Source organism: Astatotilapia calliptera, chromosome 5 (assembly GCF_900246225.1).
Source record: "Astatotilapia calliptera chromosome 5, fAstCal1.2, whole genome shotgun sequence".
In the NCBI taxonomy this organism is placed as follows: Eukaryota; Metazoa; Chordata; class Actinopteri; order Cichliformes; family Cichlidae; genus Astatotilapia; species Astatotilapia calliptera.
The window spans coordinates 32,756,333-32,768,412 of NC_039306.1; the positions used below are offsets into that span (position 1 = coordinate 32,756,333).

General features: G+C 43.7%; 1 protein-coding gene across 1 annotated transcript; it reads right to left on the reverse strand.

Moving 5' to 3' along the window:
* Positions 1 to 13: 13 nt before the first annotated feature.
* mybl2b (v-myb avian myeloblastosis viral oncogene homolog-like 2b) lies at positions 14 to 10,832 on the reverse strand. The gene is made up of 15 exons (XM_026168969.1): positions 10,372 to 10,832; positions 9,840 to 9,936; positions 9,633 to 9,704; positions 9,457 to 9,549; positions 9,141 to 9,361; positions 8,467 to 8,599; positions 8,313 to 8,372; positions 8,010 to 8,210; positions 7,563 to 7,835; positions 7,348 to 7,487; positions 6,275 to 6,371; positions 6,079 to 6,186; positions 1,251 to 1,355; positions 1,030 to 1,161; positions 14 to 932 (listed from the first exon to the last, which is right to left on the reverse strand). Exons 1-15 carry the CDS (start codon positions 10,389 to 10,391, stop codon positions 804 to 806), a joined length of 1,881 nt encoding a protein of 626 aa, XP_026024754.1. The 5' UTR covers positions 10,392 to 10,832; the 3' UTR covers positions 14 to 803.
* Between the last annotated feature and the right edge of the window lie 1,248 nt (positions 10,833 to 12,080).

A 12,080-nucleotide genomic window follows, 5' to 3' on the forward strand; every position in this document is an offset into this window, starting at 1 on the left:
ATCAAACAGCAAGTGTATTGAACATATCAGTATTTTATTCAATTCTGCAACATTCTTGTATGACAGAGCAAACAGTCAACTCTATTTACAGTGTCACATTATTTATAATCCCCTTCACACCAACAGTTGGAACACTTTTACACCTTCACTACATCTCACATAAATGACTATTACAGATTAAAACTTGAGATGTACGCATCTTGATGGGTAGCTCCTCATCTTTAGAGATATGATTAGTGTCAATTTCTCTCCAATGTGTGGGAAGCTACAATTTGTGTGTACCGAAATGCATCATAAAACGACTCTATACATGCTAAATAGATCCTACAATAAGTGTTCCCTTCATGCATTACTGTTCAACCTGTAAATCCTCTATAACACAGAACATGGATATGGAGGGGCAACCTTTGTACAAAACACAATGTTAAAAAAACTGTTTAATCACATGTAAAACCTTTTTTTTTTCCCCAGTGATGGCAAAACTATACAGCCTTGATTTTTCATTTACACATTCTTCTTCTTCCCCCTCAACATTCATTCGTTCTTTTCAAACACTGAAATAACAACTATGGAATTAAACATGCCTGGCAGCCTGACTCTACATCTAAAAGCAACATTCTCTTTCAGACAGGCCTAACACTGTCAATAACCTGATCGCTAACGTGTTGTTCAAACATGGCGCTAACCTTACAAGACGTGACTCTTTCTCCGCCACAAAGTACACCAGGCCCTCAGGAGAAATGGGAAAATAGCAACTGTAAGTTCTGGATAAGTAACATTTTGGCGTAAAAACACGAGCCATCTCAGGACAGGATCAGAGCCCGGCTAGGAGCGTGGGATTTTAGTGAGCGAAGGTAGCGCCGGGCTTTTTCTGTCATTATTAACTGGTCTTTAGTTTGTCCGCAAACAACCATTTCCCATTCCTTTGACATCTGTGGAGGAAAAAAAAACCCATAAACAGATGTAAATGACTTCACACTCTGATTACACTTATAACTCCTCTCAAAAGAGCAAAAAGGTGGAACATACTGGAACTGGGGGGACTGTGCTGGGAAATATGGCACTGTCACTTGGTCCCAAAAGGAAGCCCTGATCCAAAATGTTTTCGTGCCGCTTGCTGCTAAGTGGTGAAGAGCTGACAGAAATCAACATCGGTTCTTCCTGTGGCCAAAAAAGTAAGGACCAAATATCAAGAATTAGGATATGACTAAACCACACGCAGGCTAATAAAGCGTTTCCACACACTTTACCTTGATGTTGTGTTTGGCTGATTTACGTTTGGATGTAGGCATCACCTGGCAGTCCATTACATCCAGCGCCAACGACTTACGCACTTTCTTCATAGGAGGGCGATGCTGGCAATAAAAGACGATCAAATCGGCAAAGAGAAATAAGGTCTGTTAAAAATATCTGAGTGAAGAATGGAAGGAGGGTAGCAATGAGCTGTCAGCAGCTCTTAGCTCAAAGCATTCTCACAGAGTGGTGGCAGTAAGAGCCTGCTTTGGGTACAGCGACTGAACAAGGCTGCTTTCTGTGTGTGACAACTGTGATTGACAGCCCCGAGGTGGGAACTCCTGAGTGTGAAGAAAGGAGGTGCTATGTTCCAAAACTTTACAAGTTACAAAAGGCTCAGTGTTTGTGTAGCTGAAGGTCATTAACAGAATAAAATAGCATCCCCTGCATGCACCATTACAAAAACCCTTTTAAACAGAATTCCTCCGTACTAACATTTGTCAGTTTGCAGCTACGGCTCTAGGTGTATTATACTCATACATGTTGCACTCAGAATGATTTTTTTCTTTAAATTATGTGGAACATAGCAGAACAAAAAGAGTGCAAAACCGTGCAGCCTATATAGTGGAAAGAAGACCACCTAAGACTATTCAGCCAGTAGGGGAAGGATATGTCATAAACAGCGGTAGATCCTTTCCCTGCCCCAGGTATTAGTGTTTTTTGGCATTTGTGTCTTAAACTCGAATATTCAGTGTAGGATTAGCACTGTGTTATACTGCCCACAGTATAAGTGTACAAAAGTGAAGGGACCTGATGCATGTGAGCAGAAACACACTGCTATCACTGACAGAGCATGACAGCACATGTAACTGAACTGTAAAGTTTGATGATTTTAGCAACTTACATCTACTTACAACTGCTAGTGAGACTTTTAGTAGTTTTCCTAGGATCAGTTTCACTCCAGGTTTTAGATATTTAGTGCACAATATGTATACTATGGATGTTATGATCAGGAGTATCAAGATGTCAGAGCACCCGCACTACTACTATATTAGTATAGCGGGTCCATGGGGATGAAAAAAAAGAGACAGTTTTTGTGAATTAAGAGAACACTAATGATTTTTAAATTAAATTCTAGATATTGAGCTGCTAGCCAGAATTTTTTTAATTTTATGATGTTATTTTATTTATTTTTTCCAGTGTAAGCCTAATGAGCCATGATGATGACGACTTTCTTTAATTTACTGTAGTAGCATCTTCCTAAAGTGGACAAACTCAAAATTGTGTTTATTTTTATAATACATCTCAGCCTCATATTAATGGATGGGGTATCCGACCGGTGGCACTGACGTCACATCTTATGAAGACTCTAGAGCGGCTCTTCCTCAACCTCCTCCGACCACAGGTACAACATGCCCAGGACCCACTACAGTTTGCATACAAGGCGGGTGTCGGAGTGGAGGATGCCATCCTGTACCTCCTGCATAGAGCCCACTCACACCTGGATGGGGGAAAAGGCACGGTCAGGATACTGTTTCTTGACTTTTCCAGTGCCTTTAATACCATCCGGCCCTGTATGCTTCAGGAAAAACTGAACAGGATGGAGGTGGACCCCTGCCTGGTGGCTTGGATCTCCGACTACCTCACCGACAGACCACAGTACGTCAGGCTGAAGGACATCATGTCTGACACAGTGGTCAGCAGCACAGGAGCACCACAGGGAACTGTGCTGTCTCCTCTTCTCTTCACCCTGTACACCTCTGACTTCTGCTACAACTCTGAATTATGCCATATTCAGAAGTTTGCAGACGACACGGCCATCATGGGGTGTATCTGGGATGATCAGGAAGAGGAGTACAGAAGTCTGGTGAGGAACTTTGTCGCATGGAGTCACACAAACCACCTGCAACTCAACACCTCAAAGACTAAGGAACTGGTTGTGGACTTCGGGAGGTCCAGAGAAGGTCCACTGCCGGTTCAGATAGAGGGGGAGGAGGTGGAGGTGGTCAACAAGTACAAGTACCTTGGGCTGTGGGTGGACAATAAACTGGACTGGTCATGCAACACAGAGCACCTGTATAAAAAAGCCCAAAGCCGACTGTACTTCCTCAGGAGGCTGAGGTCTTTTAACATCTGCAGGAAGCTCCTGAGGATGTTTTACCAGTCGGTGGTTGCTGGAGTACTTTTCTATGCTGTGGTGTGCTGGGGGAGCAGCACAGCAAAGAGGGACTCATCCAGGCTGGAGAAACTGATCAGGAGGGCTAGCTCTGTGGTCGGCATGAAGCTGGACACTCTGGTGACAGTGGCAGAGAAAAGGACATTAAAGAAACTGCTGGACATTATGAACAATGCTGGGCATCCTCTGCACACGGCCATTAACAACCAGAAGAGTCTGTTCAGTGACAGGTTGCTTCTCCCCAAGACAAGAACTAACAGACTTAAAAACTCCTTTGTCCCACACGCCATCAGACTGTTTAACTCCTCTCTGGAGGGGAAACAGGTGGACAAAGGAGGGGGGAACAACTAAGCTGTAGTGCCTCTTCACCTCACTGTACAATACCTTGTGCAATACTTTTTGTAAATAGTCAACAGTGCAATAGACTCAATACTTGAAATGTGCAATTCACTTGTATTTTTATTTTTTATTCCTATTTATTCTATTTATCCCCTTTGTATATTTTATTTATATTTGTCTCTGTATTTTTATATATATATATATATATATATATATATATATATATATATATATATATATATATATATATATATATATATATATATATATATATATATATATATATATATATATATATCAATGGGACCCTAAGAGCCTTCATCAGGAACTCAATGGGGATGTGGCGTACAACACTAGAGGCCAACTCCAAGCCCATAGCACAAGTTACCATCAAGTGCGGGATCTACCAAGGAGATGCTCTGTCCCCACTGCTGTTCTGCATAGGCCTGAACCCCCTCAGTGAGATCATTAACAAGACTGGCTACGGATACCGACTACGGAACGGAGCAGTTGTCAGCCACCTCCTGTACATGGATGACATCAAGCTGTATGCCAAGAGTGAACGAGACATCGATTCACTGATCCACACTACCAGGCTATACAGCAATGACATTGGAATGTCGTTCGGACTGGAGAAGTGTAGTCGGATGGTAACAAAGAGAGGGAAGGTAGTCAGAACTGAGGGGATTGAACTACCAGAAGGCAACATTGCAGACATAGAGGACAGTTACAAGTACCTGGGGATCCCGCAGGCAAATGGGAACCATGAAGAGGCCGCTAGAAAGGCTGCAACCACCAAGTACCTGCAGAGGGTCAGGCAAGTCCTGAGGAGTCAGCTGAATGGTAAGAACAAGATCCGGGCCATCAACACGTACGCCCTGCCTGTGATCAGGTACCCTGCTGGGGTAATAGGCTGGCCAAAGGAGGAGATAGAAGCCACTGACATAAAGACAAGAAAGCTCCTGACCATGCATGGAGGGTTTCACCCCAAGTCCAGCACCCTGAGGCTGTACGCTAAGCGGAAGGAAGGGGGCCGGGGACTGGTGAGTGTCAGCACCACAGTCCAGGATGAGACGATGGCCCCAACTGACCGAGTGCTCAGTGAATACCTCAGGCAGCAGAAACCCAAGAAAGAGGAGGGAGACGAGGAAGGATCATGGAAGGACAGGCCCCTGCACGGTATGTACCACCGGCAGATAGAGGAGGTGGCTGATATCCAGAAATCCTACCAGTGGCTGGACAAAGCTGGACTGAAAGACAGCACAGAGGCACTAATCATGGCAGCACAAGAACAAGCTCTGAGTACAAGATCCATAGAGGCTGGGGTCTATCACACCAGGCAAGACCCCAGGTGCAGGCTGTGTAAAGATGCCCCAGAGACAATCCAGCACATAACAGCAGGGTGCAAGATGCTAGCAGGCAAGGCATACATGGAACGCCATAACCAAGTGGCCGGCATAGTGTACAGGAACATCTGTGCCGAGTATAACCTGGAAGTCCCGAGGTCAAAATGGGAGATGCCCCCAAGGGTGGTGGAGAATGACCGAGCTAAGATCCTGTGGGACTTCCAGATACAGACGGACAAAATGGTGGTGGCTAACCAACCGGACATAGTGGTGGTAGACAAACAGAAGAAGACGGCCGTAGTGATCAATGTAGCGGTTCCGAATGACAGCAATATCAGGAAGAAGGAACACGAGAAGCTGGAGAAATACCAAGGGCTCAGAGAAGAGCTCGAGAGGATGTGGAGGGTGAAGGTAACGGTGGTCCCCGTGGTAATCGGAGCACTAGGTGCGGTGACTCCCAAGCTAGGCGAGTGGCTCCAGCAGATCCCGGGAATAACATCGGAGATCTCTGTCCAGAAGAGCGCAGTCCTGGGAACAGCTAAGATACTGCGCAGGACCCTCAAGCTCCCAGGCCTCTGGTAGAGGACCCGAGCTTGAAGGATAAACCGCCCGCAGGGGCGTGCTGGGTGTTTTGCTTATATATATATATATATATATATATATATATATATATATATATATATATATATATATAACAATTCTGTAACTGTAACTTCGGTCGTTGCTGTGCTTTTTGGAAGTCGAATTTCCCAGAGGAACCCACCCGAGGGATTAATAAAGTTCTATCTTATCTTATCTTATCTTATCTTATTATATTTCTTTATACTAAAAGAAAGGGGAACAATATGCAGGTGTATTAGGTTAGTAAATCTACCAGTCTGGCCTACTTGGAATCAAATGTTGGGCAGAAAGTGAGTCTGACACCAGCCTCTGACTGAAATGACTAAAAATCTGTGCAATGTATTAAAATCGGCTTTTAGTTACCACAGTTTTGCGCCTCTGTTCGGGTGGAGTTAAGCGCATCATTAAGTCGATCCCCGCATCTCTCAAGATGACCTCATTTATGTCGTCCTCGAGGTTGGGAGTCTGAGGCTGACAAAAGAGCAGAAAAGGCTGTTAACAGCACAGGAGAAAGACGAGAGCTAGCATGTTTTCCCAGACAGCACATGCTGATGCTCACCAGAGGCTGCAGAGGCCCGTACTTCTCCATGGCATTTTTAAACGGTGTTGGAGTTCGTGGGGTACACAGCTCAGACTTGTGGTTGGGTGTAACAAAACTAGAGAAAACAAAAAGGAGAACACAGAGAAGTTCATATACACTGTGTTAGATTAACAACGTATAATTCTTACTGTGAGAAAGACGCTAGAAGTCATTGTTCAGATTAACATCAGGCCCTGCTTAAACTATGTTAATGACAAAAATAAAAATCCTACTTCCAATTTTATCCACTCATTTCAGCTCAGTGTTACGTCACTTATGATCACCCTCACTGGTGGGTGTACCGCCTCACTAATACGTGTGGCTTTGAGCAGATAAGACACAAGCAGGCTGAATAGTTACAGTAATCGAGGTGCTGGCGAGATATTATGTTAGTGCAAGTGCTGCATTAAACACTGAACATAGGACTCGATTAGCCCATCGTCACCAATATCTAATCTCTCCAAACTTGAATCAGCATCAAACCGATATCTGATTTTTACACCACTTTACAATTAATGATTAGTTATTATTAATCTCTCACTCTCTTTCACAGTGTCTCTTTTGTCCTGTTTCCAAACCTCTGCCTGAGGCTTCTTCCTGTTAAAAGGGAGTTTTTCCTTCCCACTGCTGCCAAGTGCTTGCTCATGGGGGGGGGGGGGGGGGGGGGGGGGGGGGGGGGGTCCGCCTGATTGTTGGGGTTTTCTCTCTATTGTTGTAGTGTCTTTACCTTACAATATAAAGTGCCTTAGGTGACTTTTGTTGTGATTTGGTTCTATATAATAAATGAATAAACTGAATTGATGTAAAAAATACTAGTAATAAATGTTAATCCATTGAATCTGACATATTCAATCCACAACCCTTTGTACTTGTAGAAAAACACACTCTAATAATTCTAAGAACATTACATGAGATTAAAATGTGCAAGAATCATTATTATAAGTTGGTGGAGATGCTTTGATGGCATCAGATCTTCAGAAATTTGTCTGTTTTTAGATGAACCCATGAAAAACGAAGCCATCAGATGCCTCCACCAATTAGAGGACTCTTACACTGAGTTTTCCTTTTGAGTGAGAGGCGTCTTGTCTCGCTGCAGTGGAGTGGTAACTATGGCTTTCTGGCTGCACACGGGTGTGGACGTGAGAGGCGACTCTAAGTCATGAGTGTCCTGCTTAGTCCACATGTTGAGAAACTGCAAAAACACACATTTGTCAGTAGAGTGCATTAATAGGACATGACTGCGAGTACCACTGAACAAGGGACTTACTTGAGATGGAGAAAAGGGCAAGATTTTGACAGGGGTGCTCTTAGGAGTCATGGACTTGTTGGCGTCGGGAGACAAAGCGATGCACCTTCGGCTCCGGTGGCTCAGTATGGAGGGGGGTGTGACGCCCCCAGGAGAGATGGGGATGAGTTCTCCTTTGCTGCCTTTGCTTAGTTCCTGCAGGGCGCTGCCTTCCAGACGAAACTGATGTCGCTCTGGGCTGGGACTGTCCTCGGGGAGGTCAAAGGCTGCGAGGTTGCACCAGCCATCAAGATCCTTAGTGCAGAAGAGACATTTATTTGTTAGGTCAGCATGCAACCACGACTGTGAAATAGCCAAGACTGAACAGGTGCAGGACAAACTGTATAGAGAATACATTATAGACAATATAAAACCAGGACAGTTTTTTTTTTTTTTTTTAAATAACCCCGTAGTATTGTAGATATTCACCCCATCCACCATGTCTAACACTTCCTTCAGAGCTGGGCCAGTGGGAGACAGAAATCCGGAGCTGTCCACCACCCAGCTGGTGCTGTTCAGCGCTCCTGTGCTGTCCACCTCACTCTTGGGACTCAGACTGTTGGTTGGAGAGGGAACAGACTTTGACGGCCCAGCTTTGCTGGTGCCAGCTTTAGCTGACGTTTCTTGCAGCTATTGGAAAAAGGAGATTCTATAACAACACTAGCATAGACTAGTTTCTGATACTTAAGATAACTGTGTTATTTTCTTTAATGAATGCGAACAGTCACTTACTGAAGGAGGGATCTTCTGCTCAGAGTCCTTGTCTGAACTGTCTTGAGAGCAACTGGGCACCTGTGTAATGAGAAGAACCCAATTTCTGTATCTCACCATACATATCTTTTGTATCTTGTATCATAGAGGAGGACATCATGGAAACACAGCCCACCTGACCATCCTTGTTAACACGAGCCCACAGCTCCTCCAGCTCATTGGGCCTGAAGACCTCCCCGGAGTAGAAGCCCATCTCTAACTTCCGTTTGATGGTCGAATTCCAGTGATTCTTCACTGCATTGTCCGTCCTGTCAATATATATCAGGACATGAATTGCAGTGTTTCCCCACATACTGACTTTATTTGGCAACACAAAGTAATCCTTGCACTTGTTTTGAAAGTTGACTTATTGCTAACAACCTAGCCCTGGCCCTTCTCCTGAGACATCCAACAATGTAATACACTACCTCTTAAGTGTGTCTCACACCCTGTGGATGAAAGGATTCCAACAAACAACAGTAGACAATACTCTGCTGCGAAGATCTGCTGTGACCTACAGGCTCAGTCTAGCTGGAACAAGTCCCTTGTGGCTGAGAACAGAACAAGGACTACTGTTTAAGTTTAAGACTGTGGTGTAGGAGTCCATGCAGTCCATTGCAGGACAAGTGACCCACCAGATAGGCAGCTGATTAAATTGTTCATCAGTTGTTACAAAGTATCTGACAAGCACAGCAAAGTATCAAACTTTTCTAAGTTAAAAATTTAAGAATTCAATTCAGAAAAGAGCAGGAGTTTGCATGTAAAAGCTCATATCAGCCAAATTCTGTTTCTGGCAGAGTAGCTACTTGCCTTCCAGGGAGCAGTTTTGCGATCTCAGCCCAGCGATTGCCAAGCAGGCAGTGAGCCTTATAGATGATGAGGTCCTCCTCAGCCGTCCATGAAGACTTCTTGACACTGGGATTGAGGTGGTTGTGCCAGCGCTCTCTGCACTGCTTCCCCAGTCTGCCTTTCAGGTGCTTGGCTACCAGTGCCCACTGTTTGTTGCCATAAAGATTGACAAGCTCTATAACCTAGAGGACAAAAAAGAAAAGTAAAAAAAAAGAAGATCACCAGCATGCTTTTATTCACAACATATTTACTCCGTTAACACCTCTAAACTACCTACCTTCTCATCTTCCTCTTTAGTCCAGGGGCCTTTCACTAATTCTGGGTCCAAGACTTTAAACCAGCGGTGCTGACACTGATGTTCAGTATGATTCTAAAAAACAAAAAAGCAAACTCAAAATACTGAAAAAGATTTCTGTTGACATACATTCTTACAGAAAAGATGTTCAGACTCACAGGTATGTAGCTGGCTATGGTTTTCCAGTCATTTGGTCCCAGTTTCTGAACCAGCGTTTTAAGCTTCTCATCCTGTATACACACCCAAAAATGAGCATTTTTATGATCCCTGTCCTCTAAAGCCATCTAAATAGTCGGTTTACTTCAATGTTTAAATGAAGGTCTGGTTTACATTATATATATTAAAAAATAAAAATAAACAAATACCTCCTCTTGAGTCCATTTCACCTTCACTTTCCCTCCATCCCTCTGCTCTGCCACATCAGAATCAGTGTCCTGATGCATGGCCTCCTCTCCATCCTCACTGAGAGACAAACAACTGTGATGTGGACGAACATAGCTGACAGACAACTCACTACTGACCGGCCCTGGTGATGTCCGGAAGAGAGCTAGATTATCGTTCTTATTTTTCTAGCAACTGCGCGGACAACAGCTCGCAGAAATAACATACTGTTTGCCAATTATGTCTGTGTTGAGCAGTGATTTATTTATCTAGTGAGATCTAAGAGAAACCGTGTTTGGCCTCAAGTTTAACCCTAAGCCTGTTTTCCGTGTCCGGAAAAAGGGCGGCACAGACACAAGCGAGCTCCCAGGCATAGCAGGGTTAGGTCAAACAGTAAAGACTGCAGTTTCCAACTGACTGTATTAAACAGAAGACTTTAAATACTCACATTATCCCCCGTGTTAAAAAAAATAAAATAAGCACAGCTAATTTAGGTAATAAATATTAACATCTTACCCGCGCGGCCACCGGGACATTTCCCTCTATTTCTGTTGTTTACGGTCCGAAAGCGATTTCTCCGGCGGCCGTTGCACGTCATGTACATACGTACTCGGTATTATGTCGTCGTAATACCCGTGATTAATGTCTCTATGCTGTAGCCAGTGTTGGTGATGGAGGCTCGGCACTTTTCTAATGTTACAGCCTATACAACCAGCTGGTGCGGAGCGCCAGAGTTGTCCGCGCTCTTGGATTTCTATCTCGCGCTCTTCTCTGTCGTAGGAACCGGATAGTGACGTAGCTGCGCATTGGAGCTGCGCGTAGCCACAAAGAACGCTTCCGGTTTGTCCCAGCGGTGTAAATTTTGTTTTATTATCGTAAAATAATGTTTTTTGCTGTCATTTGTGTGTCCTAGTCAAACACTGTAAACACCCAATTGCTCAGAGGAGATGTTTAGATATTGTTACATAATAAAACAGTAAAACAGTAAATTTAGTTTGAAAAAACACGATTTTTCTACTAGAAAATTTCAGACACTTTCACATAAATATTTTTACTTATGAAGTCATTTTAATTTATTTTTTTGTTTGTTTTTTCATATTTACACTTTTAACTAAATATACTTTCTACCATTTCCTTCCCAGAAAATCTATAGTATGTTTGTGAACAGCTTTTAAATAATACAGTGCTTATTAGACCACCACCCAGTGTAAGGTTTATGCCACAGCTGCCTTAAATTGATAGTACTAGTATTCAAAAAGTATTTTTTTATGTTTCTGTATTGGTTAGGCCAACAGTATGTGTGAGCTCTTTAATAAAAATTTTATTTTTATGCTAAAAGATTTTTTTAAACAGCATACAAATAAATAGTTTTTAAAAAGTTTAGTGATTTTGTTAAAATTACAGCCTTAGATATAACCTAACAGATTAGTGCTCAATAAACCACAAGTAAATTAAAGGGCCTGAATCTGTACAGGGCTGACAGGTCCACCTCCTTCTCCCACTGATGATCTGCAGCTGGGTCAATTAGCAAGTAGCTCCAACAGCTTAAAAGCCAGCTGGCGCTCAGGCAGCCCTGATTAAACATGGAGACAATGGAGAAAGTGTTTGTGGTCAAAGGTAAGAAAACTGGACTGAATTAGACGTGTTCATTTGCCTCATCAGGTGATTTGTTTCTGAATTCTGTCCAACATGTTTTACCTTTTAGATATGAAAAGCTTTGAGTGCTCATCTCCATCAGAGCTTGACAGGAAGTTTTATGGGGAACAGAGTCTGCTGTCTGCACTGTCAGTGGAACAACTGTCCACATCGAGGGTGTTGAATGACACGACAGCTGATGGATTGGACACCAGGCCGTCTGTTGGAGCCTCTCTCTGCCTGTCCTCTGACACCGCCTCCCCCTATTCAGGGTTTTCAGTGAACACCATGAACACTCATGAAGCTGACGGCTGCTACCTGGCCGTCCCGTTACTGGGGAAGTCCTCCACTCCCCATATGCTCCTTCAGAAGCCAAAGCAGCCAGCTTGTTTTGATCAGTCATACAACGATCTCACCGCCTCGCAAATGTCATGGGACGTGTCTGTGATCAAGTCGGAGAGCAATAGCCCCAGATTCTACGTGGAGTCCTGCACTCTGGAGCAAACGTGGAGTCCAAAACCCTCTCAACAAGAGTCACTAGCTGATGTTTCGCCCTGATGTGGCTAAAATTAACACTTTACAAGGGAAAA

Bases quoted from the DNA above. Each gene is read 5' to 3' on its own strand.
- mybl2b (XM_026168969.1), bottom strand. From the start codon at position 10,391: ATGTCCCGGTGGCCGCGCGG. The intron at 8,373-8,466 runs GTGGGCTGTGTT...CTCATTACACAG, and splicing joins GTGTTAACAAGGATGGTCAG to GTGCCCAGTTGCTCTCAAGA. The intron at 1,356-6,078 runs GTAACTAAAAGC...TTTTATTGCCAG, and splicing joins AACAGAGGCGCAAAACTGTG to CATCGCCCTCCTATGAAGAA.